The sequence below is a fragment of the Sorex fumeus genome, unplaced genomic scaffold (assembly GCF_029834395.1).
Source record: "Sorex fumeus unplaced genomic scaffold, SorFum_2.1 ptg000029l, whole genome shotgun sequence".
Classification (NCBI taxonomy): Eukaryota; Metazoa; Chordata; class Mammalia; order Eulipotyphla; family Soricidae; genus Sorex; species Sorex fumeus.
Window position 1 is genome coordinate 12,900,646 of NW_026606086.1, and position 20,485 is coordinate 12,921,130.

General features: G+C 37.3%; 1 protein-coding gene across 1 annotated transcript; it reads left to right on the forward strand.

Annotated features, from left to right (window-relative positions):
• Positions 1-6,315: 6,315 nt before the first annotated feature.
• On the forward strand, positions 6,316-7,251 carry LOC130024835 (olfactory receptor 6C2-like). Its single transcript, XM_056115639.1, has one exon. It carries the CDS (start codon positions 6,316-6,318, stop codon positions 7,249-7,251), a length of 936 nt encoding a protein of 311 aa, XP_055971614.1.
• Positions 7,252-20,485: the final 13,234 nt, after the last annotated feature.

Below are 20,485 nucleotides of genomic sequence, written 5' to 3' on the forward strand. Positions count from 1 at the left end.
GCATTAATCCCATAGGTACTTGGGTTATTACTTTTCTAGTAAATTAAATTACATTTTTAATTCACTAGAGACTTCGGTTCATAGTCTCCATGGACCATTTCATTCGTCTTAAAATTGTTGTGGATTTTTTTTTTTTTTGTTTTTGCTATGTACTAATTCAGACAAAGGAAATAAAGAGTGTCATTAATGGAAAATATGCTTGTCCATAGAAAATCAAAACAATCATTGTGTAGAGCTAGAGAGAGACTTCTGTGTTATTTTCTTGAACTATGTTATCTTTGTTATATAAGGAGGATATGTTTTGTAATTCAGAAACCATGTGTATATTTAAAGTCAGTATAGGTTCCGAAAGGAATCAGCCAGGAATGCAATTAAATCCATATACTGCTATGTTTTTGTTCAACTTGAAGGTGTCTGAATTCTTTTGAAGTGTATCTTCTATGTGAAACATTAAAGAATAGTATGAGTAAGTACTGAGTGTTTTACTAGAAAGGTAACTTTCTGTTTATAACTGATAGAGAATATATTTATGTCTTACTGAACATAATGATAAAGTTTTCACCTTTTTGTGGGCCACACTCTGCTCAAGGCTTACTCTTGGTTCTTCTATCAGGGATCACTCATGTGAGATTGGGGGATCGTATACAGTACAAGGGGTTGAACTTGAATTGGCAGCATTCAGGGCAAGCAAGTTCTACACACTAGATTATTTCTCTGAGCCCAAATCTCTCTCTCTCTCTCTCTCTCTCTCTCTCTCTCTCTCTCTCTCTCTCTCTCCTTCTGGTTGGAGGTGTCTTATCTATCTGGCTCAGTGCTAAGTGCTTATAGTACTGTGCTCAGGTGTCACTCCTGGTGAACTGAGGGGACCATGTGGGGGGCTGGAGATTAATCCTGGTTGCCCACTGTACTATCTCTGTGGCTCCTGTATTTCATACTGTATATAATGTTTCACTTCATATTTTCATTCTAGGAAAGGAAATAAATTACTATCTTCAAACTTTATTTTTGATATTTTATTCTTAGGATAATGAGTTCTGAAATTATTATCTGTAAATAGATTTTCATCATAACTAAAAATGTGGGCAAAATTCATTTTTTCCATAATCATATTAGTGGAGTCTAGGAAACCATTCTTCAGCTAGGAAACCATGATTACCTAGCTGAAGAGATACTTCTCAAAAAAGACACATAGACAGTCTTCAGTATGCAGTAAAAAGGGCTCATATTCCTTAATTATCAGGCAAATGAAAAATTTAAAAAATACAATGAGATATCACATCATACTAGTAAGAACGGCCTTTATCAAAAAGAATGGAAATAAGTGCTGGCAGGGATGCATAGATAAAGGAAACCTTATTTACTGCTAATGCAAATGCAAACTGAGTTTAACCTCTTTGACAAATAATATGGAAGTTCTGAAAAAACTAAAAGTAGGGCTATCATATGACCCAGCAATTCTATTCCATAATGTCAAACTTGTTTGACATGACGTGCACACATAAGTTGATTGCAGTGATATGAAAACCAGTCAAGATCTGGAAACTACTAAAATGGCCAACAACAGATGATTATATATAAAAATTCTGGTATATATGCAAGGAAACATATTCAACTATAGAAAAAAGGAAATCGTGATTTTTTGGTACAACATGCAACTGGACAGGATCAATTTAAATAAATAAGAAGGGTAGGGATAAATACTACGTGATCTCACTTCTAAGTAGCACACAAAGAAACAAACAAGGGAATAGACAATATTCAATAAAAACAATCCCTTAGGTGATCCTAGCACTGAAGTTTCGAAGAAGTGGGCTAAATGGGTCCACTGGATTGTGGTGAAGTATATTAGTACTTTGGTGGTGGTTGTGCAATGGCACTATAATAATAATTATAAAGCATACAAACATGTACATTCAAACAAATGTTACTTCAAGAAAAATCACAAAAAAGAAAACCAGGGATAAATCCAGGATAGAGTACTGGCATAGTGGGAATGAGGTCATAAAGTTCAAACTCAGCTCTACCTCTCATGCTAATGAGCAATGGTTGGGGCTGGGGCAAAAATTAAAGATTTTGCATCCACGTTCCAAGTGGAACCAACACGATGACTGGTGGCAAGAGGGAAATATCAATAATTTGAAGCTGTATTACTAGGAAGTCTTTTTAAAAGACTATTGTACATTTGAGTGGTTAATGGTAGGAAGCTTCATAAAACTGAGTGATCAGGGGAATAGCTTATGAATAGGTTTCCTCTGAGCTGAGCCTACAGTGGCAAGAGACTACGGATCAAGCACTCTTCTGTACTGAGTTTTCAGACAAAGGAGAGTAAGCAGATGGCTCAGTCTGTGTAAAGGTCCAATGCAGAGTTTCCTGGAAGATCAGGAAAGAAGTTTTATCATGAAATAAAGTGAGAATAATAGATGACTAGTAGTGTTTACAGACTAAAATATAGACTTTATTCTATGGAGGATAGCAAACTGTTATTGCATTTCTAATTGGGGTGGCACATTGACTATTTTTTATAAACTCTTCGAAGTTCTATGAAGGAAAATGTAGAGTGGGGGAAGAGAGCAAGAAGAGGGCTCAGTTGAGGGATGATGGGGATTTTGTATAATGTGTTGATATTTATGCATTGTTGGATTAAAGGTGCACTTTAATGTAGAAAAGATTATATTTACTCTTGTACTGTTTGGGAATGAGGGAAGGTAAACCAGTGTATTTCAAGTTATCTTCTTGAATTTTTTAAATTTTTTAATATCGCCATTAAAATATTAAATATATTAAAATATTAAATATAGCTGGAGCTATATCACAGTGGTAGGGCGTTTGCCATACATGTGGCCTACTCGGCCAACCTGGGTTCGATTCCTCTGTCCCTTTCGGAGAGCCTGGCAAGCTACTGAGAGTATCTCCCCTGCACCACAAAGTCTGACAAGCCCCCCATGACGTATTCGATATGCCAAACACAGTAACAACAAGTATCAAAATGAAGATGTTACTGGGCCCACTCAAGCAAATCGATGAACAACGGGAGGACAGTGACAGTGACAGTTTTTAATACTGCCATTTGCTGAGATCAGGGGGAGAAAAAGAAAAATAAAAAGATTGGTGAAACTGAGAATATCATTTTGTGTATATTACACAAATATTTGACAGATAGCTATCATATATTATACAAATATTACATACTTAGCAGTTCCTTTCCTTTATTTATCATCTGTCTATATACAAATTTTAGAAACCATGAATTTACATTGATATCTGAAGTTCTAGTTAATCTGCTCAGGTTTTTTTTTCTTATCTTCCTTAACCTATGTTTGATTTTTCTAGTTTCCTATAAGAACTCTACCAAATTATATTCATTTCTGTAGATTTTTTCTTTTTACAACATGTTTATGAATAGCAAAGTTATTCATAATTGAACCTCGGGTATACAATGTTTCAACACCAATCCCTTCACCTTGACAAATCCCCTCTACTAATGCTCCCTAACCTAAGGTTTTGCTTCCCATTCACCTATCTGCCAAAGGTTTTGCTTCCCAATCACCTGTCTATGAGAGGCATTTTTTTTTTGTTATTTAAACAGCGGCTGGAGTGACAGCACAGTGGGTAGGGCATTTGACTTGCATGCGGCCCACTGGGGTTCGATTCCTCCATCCCTCTAGGAGAGCCTGGCAAGCTACGGAGAGTATATGGCCCACAAGGCAGAGCCTGGCAATCTTCCCTTGATGTATTTGATATGCCAAAAACAGTAATAAGTCTCACAATGGAGACGTTACTGGTGCCTGCTCAAGCAAATCGATGAACAATGGGAACACAGTGCTACAGTGCTATTTAAACAGCATGGTTTACTAAGTCATTCTAATACAGTTGTTATGAGTAGGCATTCATTGTTTCAACACCATTCCCAACATCGGAGGAATTTTTTGTCCACCATGTTCCCATGTCACTGACTACCTCCCCCCACTCTGTGCCTGGCCCCTTAGCAGGTACAGAATAATTTATTGTATAGCGTTTGTTGCAACTAAACAGCTAAAGGAATTATCAAAAAATACTACAGTAAAATTTTTTGTGAAAATTATTATATCTGAGCATGAAGTCATTAAGTCCTCTGAGGTTCTACTAAGCTGTTTGTTATTAGTTGAGTCTTCTGTGATTTTCTTTATTGAGTTTAGCTGGCTTCTGTGTTATTTTCACATCTAATTTGGTGTGCTACTTTGATAGTGGGAAATGTACACCGGTGAAGGACTGGTGTTGAAACATATATGATTGAAACCCAATCATGAGCAACTTTTCAACTGTTTATCTCAATTTATATGATGGCAGCTTTGGGATTTGTGTATGGCTACCAGGGGTTCAGGAAGTAGAGGCTGGGGTGAGGTTTCGCCCTGCAATCAGAGAAGACCTGGGACTTCTCAGACTGAAAATGGGTATACTTGAAATTTTCATCAATTTGTTGTCTTGAGCGATAGCACAGAGGGTAGAGCGTTTGCCTTGCACATGGCCAACCTGGGTTCGATTCCTCCATCCCTCTCGGAGAGTCCGGCAAGCTACCGAGAGTATCCCGTCCCCATGGCAGAGCCTGGCAAGCTCCCCGTGGCATAGTTGATATGCCAAAAACAGTAACAAGCCTCACAATGGAGACGCTATTGGTGCCTGCTCAAGAAAATCAATGAACTACAGGAGGACAGTGCTACAGTCATAAATCTGTAAAGCTGAGTGATGGATGAATTTACATAATGGTAGCTGTTGATTTGGTGACTCTTTTAAATCTGTTTTATAATGGATACTTGTATTACTATAAAAACATTTTAAAAGACAAAATACTTTTTCCAATTTCTTCCTCAAGTAGTTGATTATTCCTCCTCCACCCCTGAACTCTGATAATTACGGCAGTCACCTGAGATGCAAATAAGTCGATTTTAAAAAATTGCTATCAGTATTAGGTCTCCCCTCCATATTTATTGACTTAAATGGATTCCATTTCTGAATAGTTATAATGACAAGTTTAAAAAGGTCAAAACTGTGTCACTTAAGTTTAAGAGTGGCAATCGTACAGAAATATTTAGAGAATGCTACAGGGAATACCAGAGCTTGTGTGCACGCTGCTGCTGATAACCAGGAAATGTGCAAGTAATTAATGATTTAAAAAATTCAGAAGAAGAGATGGTACCTGTTAGGTAAGCCATCTTGGGATGATTGGAAATTGGCTTCATAAAATAAAATAGTGGGGCTGGAGAGATTGTGGGTAAGAGTCCTATCTTGCATGCCAATGACCTGAGTTTGATTCCCTGCAGCCCATATGGTTACCTGGGACCTGCCAAAAGTTATCCCCAAGTACAAGGTTAGGATTAAGACCTGAGCACCTGCCAGGTGGAGCCCCAAAGCGAACAACACAAAAAGAAAAGTGGCATCTGTTAAACCATTATTTCTTTAGAATGACGATTAACTTAGTCAAGGTTTACATAGCTCTGTGATATAGTACTCTTAACTTAGTTTGAATATTAAAAGGTAAAGGTAAAGGCCCTCCCGTTGATCATCGATTTGCTCGAGCGGGCCCAGTAACGTCTCCATTGGAGACTTTGTTGTTACTGTGTCTGGCATATCGAATACTCTCGGTAGCTTGCCGGGCTCTCCGAGAGGGGCGGAGGAATCGAACTCGGGTCGGTCATGTTGGCCGCGTGTAAGGCGAACGCCCTACCGCTGTGCTATCGCTCCAGCTTGAATATTAGGAAATTAGAAACGTATATTTGTTAAATGATATGTTAAGATTGTTCATGTAGTAGATGCGAGATGAATTAAATGGATACTAACTCCAATTTCACTATTAATGGCCATTCATTTGAGGGCATTTTATGAAAAGAACAATTCATTATTTATAAAAGCACTGTAGCACTGTCCTCCCATTTTTCATTGATTTGCTCAAGCAGGTATCAGTAATGTCTTACAACAAATTGTGAGACTTGTTGTTACTGTTTTTGGCATATCAAATACGTCAAGGGGAGCTTTCTAGGCTTTGCCATGTGGACAAGATACTCTTGGTAGCTTGCTGGGCAATCTGAGAGGGGTGGAGGAATCAAACCAGGGTCAGTTGTGTGTAAGGCAAATGCCTTACCCTCTATGCTACTGTTCCAGCCCAATTATGAGAGAAAGAACAATTTTTATAAAAATTTAAAGAAAGAATAGTGTGCATGTAAGTGGGTTTCATTGTTATTTATGTTAGTATATGATTATCTAACCTTTTGACATTACTTCTCAGATGCAAGGAAGGTCCATGCTTTTATTTGAAAATCGAGCAATACCATGAAGTCAGCGATGAGAAACCATTCCTCTGTCACAACATTTATCATATTGGGATTGACAAACGACCCACAACTAGAGATTGTGGTTTTCATCTTTCTGTTTATCACATATTTGTTAAGTGTGCTTGGGAATCTGATCATAATAGTTCTTATCTTGGTGGATTCTCATTTAAAAATAGCTATGTATATTTTTCTTCAAAATTTCTCTTTCTTAGAACTCTCATTCACTACTGCCTGTGTCCCCACCTACCTACACATCATTATAAGTGGTGACAAGACCATCTCTGTCAAGGCCTGTTTCAGTCAAATCTTTTTTATTGTCCTCTTTGGAGCTACAGAATTTTTTCTCTTGGCTGCGATGTCCTATGATCGCTATGTAGCTATCTGCAAACCCCTGCATTATGCGACCATTATGAACAGCAAAGTCTGCAGAAATCTCATCATCTGTTGTTGGGTATTTGGCTTATTGATTATTTCCCCACCCCTTGGCTTGACCCTAAATCTGGAGTTCTGTGGTTCTGTTATTGATCATTATTACTGTGATGCTTCTCCAATACTCAGTAATTCTTGTTCAGATACTTGGTTCATAGAGCAACTGGTTGTTGCCTGTGCTGTGCTGACTTTCATCCTGACCCTTGTGTGTGTGGCTGTATCCTACATCAGCATCATCCGGATGATTCTCAGACTGCCCTCTGTTCAGCAAAGGAAGAAAGCTTTCTCTACTTGTTCTTCTCACATGTTTGTGGTTTCCCTCAGCTATGGCAGTGCCATTTTTATGTACATAAAACCTTCAGCTGAGGATGAAATGGCTATGAATAAGGCAGTTTCTTTGCTGACTACATCCATTGCCCCTTTATTGAACCCTTTCATTTATACCCTGAGAAATAAGCAAGTAAAACAATCTTTTCATGACACTCTGAAAAGATTTATACCTCATACTGAAAAGTAGCTGCACAGAGTATTGGGAATTCAAAATAAAGAATTCAAAATAAAGTATAAGAATTTTAAGGCACAGTGAGTGAGTAAGGTTACATTCACATTACATTTAATGTAGCATGTTGTCATAGCATTATTGCTTTATTATTGCTGTTGTTTCAAATCTCTGTTCTTAGCGTGTAAATAAAGATTTTTCATCAGTGTGTAATTTATGGAAAAAAACAATTATATTCCTGGTTCAGTTTTATTCTCAGTTTCAGTCACCTTAGGGATTTTGGAAATATGCCTGCACATTAAGGGGAGCTAATGTACTTTTGACAGAGTTGAAAAGAATGACTAAGATTGATGAAGCAACAATCCTACAGATAGACATTTCAGTGCTCCATTGAAACTGTTACTTTCTTTGAATCTTCAATCCAATCAATTCTGTACTCTTCCAAAATGTTCATTAGTCATTAGATTCTCATGTGGATAGATATGTCATTGGGTTTTCTTCCAATGCAACTTGTTTCAAGTGTTTTCTCTTTTCAAGACTATTAATAATTAATTTTCAAGAAAAGTAAAGCTTCCATATTTTAGTGATCCCTCACAACAAAAATAGACTTATTAGTATAAAAGTGAAATTTCTTGTCCCTTCTATCTTGACACATTAGAAATGAAGATAAAACAAAGTGGTAAAACTGCCATCAATGCAAGAAGTGTAACTTTATAGCCTTTAGAGTTACAGATTTACCAGTCCTCTAGCAACTGTTTTAAGATTATGTAGAAAATTATGTTTAAAAAGCATAAAAATCATTAGGTTAAATGTCAACTCGCTGGTAAAAATGAGGGATACTTTCCATGGATACGCCATTAAAACACCATACCCACCACCAGGGTCCCTCTTCTCTCCACCACTTCTTTTCCCTACCTTCCATTTCCTTTTGAACTGAGGTCTATACACAAAATATTCATTTCCAATTACTTTGAAAATTTGCTCTTCCCTTACTTTGATTATTTTTTTTATCTTATATTGGAGTAGATCACTCTCTCAGTTTCTCTCTCTCTCTGTCTCTCTCTGACTCTGTAGCTCTTTCTGTCTCTCTCTAATTTTTTAAAAATTTAATCGCCATGAGATAGTTACAAGCTTTCATGTTTAGGTTACAATAACACAATGATCAAACACCCATCCCTCCGCCAGTGCACTTTGTATTTGTGTCACACCCAGTGTTGCTCAGGCTCTGCAGTCAGGAGTTACTTTTGGTGGTGTCTGGGGACCATATGGGGTCCTGCAGATCAAACCTGGGTTGGCCACATGCAAGGCAAGCACCTTACTTTCTGTACTATGTATCTGGCTCCAAGACCGATTTTTATGCTTCAACTTTGAAGCCTGCCATTTTCCTGCATTGGTTTAAAGTATGGAGAGAAAGGTAATGGAAAAGAGAAGAAAAGTGCCTGCAAGAGAGGCAGGTGGGCGGTGGGATGCAGGAGGGAAACTGAGGACATTGGTTGTGAGCCATATACACTGGTGATGGGATGGGTATTGGAACATTTTATATGACTGAAACCCAATCATGAACAACCATGTAACTATGTATCTCACGGTGATTATAAACAAAATGTTAGGTCAAAGTGATACTCTAGTGGGTAGGGCGATTGCCTTGCATGCGGCCTACCGAATTTGAACCCTGCCACCTCTTGTTTCCCCAAGTATCAGGAGGAGTGATCCCTGAGCATTGCTTAAGTTTTCTACGAGAATTCCTGGTTCATGATATTGCTCTTTGCTGAGGTCAAGCACAGGAAAATATGGGTGGGAAATGAAGAATTTCATTTTGTGTATGTTAAATAAATATTGGGGTGGAGTGGTGGCACAGTGGGCAGGATGTTTACCTTGCATGCGGCCAGCCCAGGTTCGGTTCCTCTGACCCTCTCAAAGAGCCCAGAAAGCTACTGATAGTATCCTGCCCACACGGCAAAGCCTGGCAAGCTACCTGTGATGTATTCCATACGCCAAAACCAGGAACAACAAGTCTCACAATGGAGACGTTACTGGTGCCCGCTCGAGCAAATTGATGAACAATGGGAGGACAGTGCGACAGTGCTAGGCACGTGGAGATAAAGTTGGATAGGTGTAAGAAGGGGATTCCTATTTATACTATATTTCAGAAATAAGAATGAATAAATTTTAGACATCTGCATTAAAACATAATGTCTTTATTGTTCATGAAGTAGAAAACAGATCCTTGAAAAGTAAAAATTTTAGAGTAAATCTCATGTTAAATGTTTTTGGCCAAATAAAAATCCAACTTAAAAAGGAATAGAAAACTATGTTTTAAGAAGAAAAAAATTTTCATATGAGAAAAAACGATGGAAAGCAAGGAAAATTTTTAAAGAAACTGTTTTTGTATGAAAATAAGTAGTCACATAGGACAGAAAAATGAGGTGATCAGCTGGGAATAAGAAAATATATTTTTGGCCTGGAGCAATAGTGCAGTTGAGTATTGCAATTGCCTTGCACACCACCGTCCTGAGTTCAATCCCTGGCATCTCATATGGTCCCCAAAGCACCTCCAGGATTAATTCCTGAGTGCAGAGCCAGGAGTAACACTTGAGAATATCTGGGTGTGACCCCAAAAGCAAATATATATATATATTTCCATATTTTATTGTTTTTCATTGGAAATAATTGGAAACTACAGAAAATTTGTCCGGTTAATAATTGTATCAAGAGTATATACATTATCGAGTATAGGTAAAGGTAAAGGTAAAGGTCCTTCCGTTGATCGTCGATTTGCTCGAGCGGGCCCAGTAACGTCTCCATTGGAGACTTTGTTGTTACTGTGTCTGGCATATCGAATACTCTCGGTAGCTTGCCGGGCTCTCCGAGAGGGGCGGAGGAATCGAACTCGGGTCGGCCATGTTGGCCGCTTATAAGGCGAACGCCCTACCCGCTGTGCTATCGCTATCGAGTATAACTTTGTTAATATTTTATGCAATTCATTCATTATTAGCGATCTGTCTTCATGATACCTTTTTTTAATGACTCACTTTAAGAAAAGGTACAAGAATCATGGCTTATCTCCAAGTACAACTTCATGCCTTATCTCCAAGTATTTCAATATGCATTCCCAAGAATAAACCAATGTATTGTAAAACAACATTGTAAAACAACCAATTTCAGTAAATGTAACACTGATAGTTTTAACCTAAAAGCGACCCATATTTTTAATTTCACATTACGTCAATTACATCATTTGTAGAATCTCCCTTCTTTCTGCTCTCTTTTCCCAGACTTCTTCCCAGTACATCATATTGGGTATTAATAATTTCAGTTTGTTGTCATAATTCTTTTAATATAAAGGGAATCTAATCAATGAAAGTTTGAACTGATCACAGACATCTTCAATCTGCATATCCAGATTCAAGCCAAACATTATGAAACAATGTCTTCAAATAATGTCTATGTTTACTGCTAGTTGCTCATTCTCCTTCTGATCCTTGGCCCCAGGTTCGCTATTGGAAAAATTTAGGAAGTTGCTGGCCTTTTATTAAGTCTGCCACATTAGTTCTGCTACCTCCAGGCCCTGCAAAGATGGAGAAGCAGCCCATTTTATACATTTTATTGATTGGTTTGGCTTTTACATGAAAGTTTATGTAGAGACTGGAGTGACAGCAGGTAGGGTGTTTGCCTTGCATGTGGCCAACCCGGGTTCAATTCCCAGCATCACATAGTGTCCCTTGAGCACTGCCAGGAGTGATTCCTGAGTGTAGATCCAGGAGTAACCCCTGAGCATCTCTGGGTGTGACCCAAAAAGCAAAAAAAAAAGTCTATGTAGATTTCAGTTTGACCCATGGAAGTTTATCACCTGCTCTGCTATGGCTTTATAGAAGATTGCAGAAGATCCATCTTCCCATTAAGCCTCCCTTATTTTCAACATTACCACAGCCTATTATTGTTTTTCTTTGCAGTGTACAGTTTTATAGCAGTTAGTTTACCTCTACTTGTTTACAACTGATTTGTTTCTGAACTTGATTGCCTATGATTTTTCCTTGTAATTAGATTCAGGTCATTCTCAGATGTAGAATGGTGTAGACTGTACTTCATTCACAGAGTGACATATCTGTTCAGGTAAAGTTGTCCCATTGTTCCATTGTAAAATGACTTGACTTATAACAAATAAGCTGTCTCTGAGATAGGACTATAAAAGTATTCATCCCTACAATGAAATTTTCATGGGTTTTATTTCGATGATTTTGCTTCTGACTCAGTCCTTCCTGTGGTGATTGTGAAAGGTTGATTCCAACTTCAACCTTGTCTTACCAGTGATTGTCAGACCTGGTAATCCACTGTAAGACCCTACCTCTTTCCAACTTAACTGGCCCAGTGAATGCTTATGGACTTCAGAATTTATAGTTCTCAATGGTTTATATTACCCTACCTGCTGTGCTATCACTCCAGCCCCAATGGCTTATAATTGTTACAACAAATGAATTACTGTGCTGAAAACTTACCGTTCAGTAGGCCTTCCTTCAAGTTGGTTTCTGTGGAAACTGTGACAAACCCTAATTGTTCATTTCAGCATTTCCTAAGTTTCTGAGGTAATGAGATCTTACACACTTGTGTTGTTCCTACTTTTATCTTAGTTCTGGCTCAGGCTATTTTTGAGAGTTATATTGTTCATTTTAGTGGGAAACTAATCAAAGCCCGAGATCAAAGTAAGCTAATTACTACTGCCGTTGCTATCCTTACCAATTTCACTAGGCTTAGGAAATACAATTGTGTATTTAAAAAGGAATAAAATATATTTAATATATGCATACATTCATATAAACATACATGAGACATGGTTATAGATATCTGTGCATATCAGTATATATTTACTTTTATATAAAACTCTTAGCAATGATGCATTTACATTGATATCTTGAATTCTCATCCTTGCACTCATTTTTTCCCCTATAAACTCTACATAATTTTTTCCTAGTGACTTGGTAAAAACTCTGGCAATAAACAATATATTAATTTCCTCATTTGATGGTAGACTAAAATATACGAGCATAGATTTTTCCTATGCCACTATAAAAAAATTCTGTAAAAACCCCCTCAGAATTTGTTTACAATTAATTCTTAATATTTCTAGATCAAGAGTGAGGTGTATAACTTTAGAAAGTAAGGTGTAAGAACTGTGATTAGTCATTTCTTCATCTACTTTGAACTTTGATTAGTCATTTTTTCATCCATTTTGATAAAATTATGGAATTTACTTGCGATACCAATGTACTGATTTTAGTTTTTAATTTATGTTCCTTTCAGGTCCTCACTTTCACTTGAAAAATTTAAATTACTTTTGTTTCTTAATACATAGTAACAAGTTTCTAAAGGGTAAAAAGTATGACAGCTATATTAACCTATAGAAAGTTATATGATAGATGGGTAAGATTTATGTCATGTAAAGTTTCATGTAATTCTATAAAGAATACCAGAGTGAAGCATACACATCTGCTTATGATGTTAAACTAATCACTTAATCACTTCACTTAACTTCCCGTTAGTCGTCATTTTGCTCGAGCGGGCGCCAGTAACGTCTCCATTTGTCCCTGTCGCGTGCTAGTGTAGCCCAATGGCATCTGTTCGCTCCGGGAACATGAAGGGCCTCAAACTGATTGTTCATGATCTTGACGAAGAAGTCTGACCATCTGGTAGGTGGGCGGCCACACGGTCTTTTGACATCCTGTGGAATCCAGTCGGTAACAGCTCTAGTCCAGCGGTCGTCTTTAAATCCATTACGTGACCAGCCCATCTGATTTTCGACACCTTGGCAAATGAGACAGCGTCCCTGATTCTTGATCTTCGACGGATGTTAGAACTCCGGATTCTTTCTCTCATTTGAGTGAAACGTGATATTCCAAGCATAGCTCTTTCTATTCTTCTTTGGGAGACCTGAATAGTGTTCTCATCTTGTTGATGAGGCATATGTTAACGCAGGAAGAACAGTGGAATCAAAGAGATGTGCCCGGAGCCGGAGGTTCTTCATCCTTTTAGCTATTTCTTCGACGTTCTTGAAGGCGTTCCAAGCCGCTCTCTTCCTCCTGCGCAGCTCGGGTGCCGGGTCATTTGTCATGTTGACCTCTCGACCTAGGTACACATAGCTGTTGCATTCGGAGATGGTCGTTCCGTTGAGAGCGAATGGGGCGTCAGGAACAAGGCTGTTTCTCATAAACATTGTCTTCGTAAGATTCAGCTGTAGTCCTACCATTCCACACTCACGGTCAAAGTCGGCCAGCATTTGTGCTGCTTGGCTGATGTTTGGTGTTATTAAAACAATGTCATCAGCAAAGCGGAGGTGGTGTAGTTGCCGACCATCTATCTTCACTCCCATTCCTTCCCATTCCAGTCGTCGCATGATGTTTTCGAGGGTGGCACCGAAGGGTGCCTACAAGGGTGATTAGAGGTCGCCCCAAAAGCCTCTATCCCTCTCAGAAAGACTGGCAAGCTACCTAGAGTATTCCGCCCGCACGGAAGAGCCTGGCAAGCTATCCGTTGTGTATTCGATATGCCAAAACCAGTAACTACAACTGGTCTCATTCACATGATGTTAAACTAGAAGAGTGAAAAAAATTAATGATAAAAGTAGAAAATGGAAATGCTATTTGATAAATTCCTTCTTGAGGTGATCAAAATTGACTTCAGAAAATATATAAAATTGATAGTATCTCCTGATTCATATGACAATCATACTACATGATTTATCTTATGACTACATTAGTTCTATGATTTTGTACTATCATCAACCCAAGTTTAAGATCAGTAAACTGGGGGGTGGGGTCTTGCATTCCAAGTTTACTTACATAGCACAAGACAGATATGTGAGTTTAATGCAGACCAATTGCCTCCTGTGATACATTAGCTTCCCTGTGATAAATTAGATGGACTTCATGGCATCATTTTATTTACATTTTATAGATAGAAAAGCATGTGAATTGGTTGTTATCGTTAGTCAGTATTCAATCCTGTCATATGACTCCTCAGATGTGAGCTCTGTGACTCTTATGTGAAGATTGGTCAGTACCATGATGTCAGTGAGGAGGAAGTCATTCCTCTGTCACAACACTCATTATGCGGGGAGTGACAACTGACCCACAAATAGAGATTATGCTTTGTGTCTATAAGCTTATCTGGTATTTGTTAAGTGTAACTGAGAATTTGACCATAATAGTTCTCATCTTGGTGGATTCTCTCGTTTAAAACAGCTACAATTTTTTTTCTCCAAAAATTTCTCTTTCTTAGAAATCTTATTCACTACTGGCTTTGTTTCCAAATACCTGGATGGCATATTAAGTGGAGACAAGACCATCTCTGTCAAGGCCGCTTCAGTCAAATCTTTTTTTTTTTTATTTTCCTCTTTGCAGCTATAGATTTTTTCCCTCTTGGATGTGATGTCCTATGATTGCTATGTGGCCATCTGCAAAACCCTGCATTATGTGATCACCATGAACCGAGGAGTCTGTAGGATTCTTATTGTTTGCTGCTGTGATGATTTATTAACTATTCTTTCGCCCCTTGCCCTGACCCTTCATCTGGAATTGTGTAGCTCTGTTATGGATCATTTATTACTGTGACGCGTATCCATTAGTGAAGAATTTCTGTTCAAATACTTGGTTCATTGAGCATCTGGTTATGGATTTTGCTGTGCTGATCTTCATAGTGCTCCTGGTGTGGTGGCTGTATCCTACATTTGCATCATCAGGATGATTCTCAGACTGCCCATTGTTCAGCAAAGGAAAAAATCTTTCTCCACCTGTTCCTCTCACGTTATGTGGTTTCCCTCAGCTATGGCAGTGCCATTTTTATATATATCAAACCTTCAGCCAAGGATGAAGTGGCCATGAATTAGACAATTTCTCTGCTTGCTATATCTGTAGCCCCTTTGTTGAACCCTTTTATTGATACTTTGAGAAATAAACAACTAAAGCAATCTTTTTATAGTACTCCTGAAAGATTAATATTTCATTCAAACAAGTAGTAAGGCAGTAATTAAAAAATTGCTGGAATGTGGATCAAAAGTGAAGCTACACAATTGACATAGAATAGTTTCCTTGTCTAAATTTCTTTGTAAGTGAATCACTGTGAGAAACACAGTTACAAAGCTGTTCATGGTTTGGTTTCAGTCAGTGTTTCAACATTGATGCCTTCACCAGTGTACATTTCTCATGAATGTCCCCAGTTTCCCTCCTACCACCCTCCACTAGCCTGTCTCTGTGACAAGCACTTTCCTACTAACTCTCTCTCTTTTTCTCTCTCCCTCCTTTTCAGCATTATGATTTGTTTCTTTACCTAGTTTCAGCACACAGTTCTTATCCAGAGTGATCATTTCTAATTATCATTGTCATAGTCACCCCCTCTCTATCCTAAGGTCCCTCTCCCCCTACCACCTTGAGGTTGGATTCCAACTGGCCCTTTTTTCTACTGTCCTTGGGGATTTGTGTCATATTATGCTTTTTTTTATATCCCACAAATGAGTCCTATCATTCTATGTCTACTGACTTAGCATAATATTCAGCATAATATTCTCCTTGTCCATCTATTTATAAGCAAATTTCAGAACTTCATTTTTCCTAACTGCTGCATAAGATTTTGTTCTGTAGATATGGCTTAGTTTCTTTAACCAGTCATCTGTCTTTGGGCACTTGGGTTGTTTCCAGATTCTGGCAATATATTGTGAATAATCATAGTGCTGGAATAAACATATATTTTGGGAATATACCCTAGGAGCCCTGGGCTGGAGCAATAGCACAGTGGGTAGGGCGTTCGCCTTGCATGCAGACAATATGGCCAACACGAGTTCGATTCCTCCACCCCTCTCAGAGAGCCCGGCAAGCTATTGAGAGTATCTCGTCCCCAGGGCAAAGCCTGGCAAGCTACCCGTGATGTATTCAATATGCCTAACACAGTAACAAGTGTCACAATGGAGACGTTACTGGGCCCGCTCGAGCAAATCGATGAACAATGGGAGGATAATGACAGTGACCCTAGGGGCCCAAAAACACACAGCAGAAATGCTATCTGCACTTCTTTATTCTTTTCCTACTTGTATTTTTACCTCTTTGTACTGTGATTTACTGTACTGTTGAAGACCTTTTTGTGCATACTTCAGATATTCATATATCAAACCCACACCCAGACATTTCTTTCTCTGGCTTCAACCCAGTTAATGTGTTATAAAAATATGCATATGAAAGAATTTTAGGAGAGGCAAAGTGGATGAGAGTACCACATTTATGTAAATTTTACTAAGATTTGTTTTCAACTTTTTCTATTTTTATTAGTTATTGCTGCTAGCCACTCTTTTTCTTTATTCTTTTCTTCTGTTTTTCCCCTTCTTTTCTTTGTTTGACTCACACTTAGCATTATTCAGGGTCAGTGCTAAGGGATCACTGCTGGTGATTATCAGGGACCATATTCAGTACTCAGTACCAGGTGTTAGAACCAGTGTTAGTCAAATGTAAAGAACTGCCTTAACCCCTGTATTAGCTCTCTTTCTCTCTTTCTTTTGTCAAGTCTCTTTTTATGAGGAAAATTACACTGAAGGTTTTTGAAAGGTAAACGTATCTTTAACTTTATATTGGGCTTGTCATTCTACCTCTCAATAAAAATTATATGTGCCTGTACATAGAGTATAGTAATATTCTTTGTCCCTTCCTATCCAGATAAAAACAAGTAAAAGCAATTGACTAAAGATATGTAAACTCTATAGTGATGCCGGCCTGGTGACAGAGGGTCTCTGTATTAGTCTACTTTCTTAGGGTCTTTAACATTTTCAAGAGAGAGAGGCTCAGACTAAGAGAAAATTTTTTTCCCCTTAACTTTAATGAAATACCATGATTTCCAAAGATTTTCATAATGCTGTAGTTTCAGGCATTCAATGTTTCAACAGCAATCACATCGCCATTGTGACTATTCATACACCGTTGTTCCTAGTTTCCCCTAAACTCACCAAGCCTGCTCCCTAGGGGGACACAGGATCATTTTATATTGCTTGTTACAAGAAAATGTAAGTGAAATTATCAAAAAGTTTTTTGGTAAAAGAAAATTTGTGAAAATTTTTATATTTCACGATGTTTTTTCTAAAGACGTTGTTTGATGACTTACTGAGCTGTTTGTGATTAGTTGAGTCTCTTTGTTATTGTTTTAACTTATTGATCTCACTTATTCCACTGTTTACACTATGTGTGAATCAATCATAAAGAACATTTATGCTTTGTAATTGCAGTTATAATTTTCTATTTTTCATTTGAGTTTGCTGTTATTATTGCTTTCTTTACTCTCTGAGGACATTAACCTCTGGTGCAAGGGCTGCAGGTTCATTTATTTAATAAATAACATTTTAAATTCACTAGAGATTTTGATTCAGAACCTCCTTTTATTTTTTTATTACGCTTTTTTCCCTATAACTAATGCCAATGAAGAAAGTTGAATGTCTTCATGTACAATCTGTTTTGTCAGAAAACCAGGACACCCACTTGTAAAAAGCTACAGAGGTTTCTGAATTTTCTTTGTGTTTTAACATTATCATTTGTTTGATTACCAAGAAATATTTCTTAATTTAAAAGTCATATGGTGTACCTTAAAATTCAGAAACCATGTATACATTCACAGTTTAGCTGAATAAAGACAGAACATAGAAATGTGATCAAATATGTTTTTTGAACAAAAAAATGTATTTTGTACAACTAGAGGTTATCTGAATTCATTTAAGACACATCCTCCAAGTGAATCATTACAGAATGTCAAAGGTAAGTACTGTGTGTTGTATACAAATGATTTGATAGATAATTTTCTATTTGTACTGTTGGAGAAGTTATTTATGTTTACTCTATAAAGTACTTTCATATTATATAGTTCACTTCATATTTTCATTATAGGAATGGTAATTTCAATGAATACCTTAAACATTATTTTTGATAATTTATTAAGAGGAGATTAATTTCTGATGTTATTTGATGTTACACCAATAAAAATTTTATCAGAGAGAAAAATTCAGGGAAGCCCATTTTATCCATCATTGGATTGGTAGAATGTCAGGTAGAGTGGTTAGATTGAAGGACAGATAAATCCCCAAGCTTGAAACAAGTTCTCACTTTTCCTATCTATTTATACCTCTATTTTGTTTATCAACTATTTAGTATTCTTCAGTGTTCTTGCCCGCACGGCAGAGCCTGGCAAGCTTCCCGTGACGTATTCGATATGCCAAACACAGTAACAACAAAGTCTCCAATGGAGACGTTACTGGGCCCACTCGAGCAAATCAATGAACAACGGGAGGGCCTTTACCTTTACCTTTACCTTTACAGTGTTCTTGAGAATTGTGTACTTGAACAAAACAACTTAAAAAGAAAACAGGTCTCCTATGATATCCTTTTTCTTCTTTTGTACCATCCAGGATTGCTTTTTAATCTCATTATCATGAGCCAAATGCTATTGAAAAAAATAATGTGTTATAGATCTCTCCATTTAACTACTAAATTCAAATATTAAGTTTTTTAAAAAATCCCCTCTTTCACTGCAACTACTATTTTTATGCTATTTTCTCTCTGAGAAATAGTTGTCTTTTTTTTTTGTTTGTTTGCTTGCTTTTTGAGTCACACCCAGTGATGCACAGGGGTTACTCATATCAGTGCTCAGGGGAACATCTGGGATACTGGGATTCAAACCCGGGTCAGCCGTGTGCAAGGCAAAAACACCCTACCCGCTGTGCTATTGCTCCAGCCCCAATAGTTGTCTTATATACAGGAAAATGCAATGCATCTCTTGAATTCTCCCTCTCCCTCTACTATAATATCTGCAAGGTTGGCATTTTAGTGTGGAACTCTACTTAGTGGAAGTTGATGCTACTCAACTCACTTGAAGCACACATAAAAAGATGAAATTGAGCCCTATTTTTTTGATGAAGCAATTAAACACAAAAAATTTTCCAATTGATTACACGACAGTGAAAAGTATTTAGACATCAAATAGGTCATATTGAGATTCTCTTTTCATTCTCAATGGGAAATGATATTAAACTTTATAGCAACCCTTCTCATAAAAATATACAATGGAAGTTAACATGCACAATAATAAGTTTCTAACTACCATTTATAAAAGCAATGACAAAGAGATTTTTATTATATAATTTCTTTATTATATAATTTCTTAATCTAAATAAATTTAAATATTATGACTTTTATTTTAGTATAGTCATTATAAAATGATTCACAATATAAGACATATCATTTTATACTTTTTAAAAAAATCATTTGATTTACATTGCTTTACATGTGATGATATGGGTTTAATCTCAGTCCTTCATCTGGTCCCCCAGGACCCTTCATAAGTGATCCCTGAGCCAAGAATCAGGAATAAGCCTGAGCACCACTGGGTATGACCCTCAAAAAACAAAACAAAATTAAAAAATGCTCTATGAGAGACACTATTCTCAGCATTGGATAAAAAGGAAAATTTAATATATTTATGCTCCACAGTACAATGTGGTACTGGGAACTGAGCACTTAGCGTAATAGAGTGTAGAATTCCAAATAAACCTTTAGATCTGTGGGCTGTTTTAAATTGAGGAAGGCATGAAGAACATAAAATATAGAAAAAAAAACTATTCACAAATTGTCCCGGGAATAGGACTTAGTCATATACAAAAGAATGAAATTGGTCTGCTCTCTTTCATCATGCACAAGTGTTAACTGGAGAGGCATGATACCTAGATGTTAGACCTGAGTCCAGAAAACATATTGAGAAGAACAGGCAAAGTCCACCATGATGTTGACTTTAGAGGTGTCTTCAGAGAATTGATTCCAACAGCAACGAAAAGAAATTTAAAAATGAACAAATGTGTTTATCTAAAAGTTTCTATAGAGCAATAAATTTATTATTTAGGGCAAAAAACATTCAGCTAAGTGGGAATAAGTATTTGCACGCCTGTCTTACAACAAAAGCAGCCGTAGTAGCAGCCACAAAGACTTTGGCTTGAGGGAGAACTTCATATGTAAAACTTAACTTCCCAAGTGAAACTGACTCTATAATTGGTGGTAAGGAAAAGAAAGATTAATGATTTAAAACTATGTTAATTATTAGAAAGAAAAACAATTTTGAGTAATTTTATGGTAGGTAGCCTCCCAAAATTTGGTGATCAAGGCAGAGGCTTATGAATAGATTTCCTTTAAGCAGAACCTACAGTGGCAAGGTGTAATACATTAATAAATGTTCTGGGAGCTTC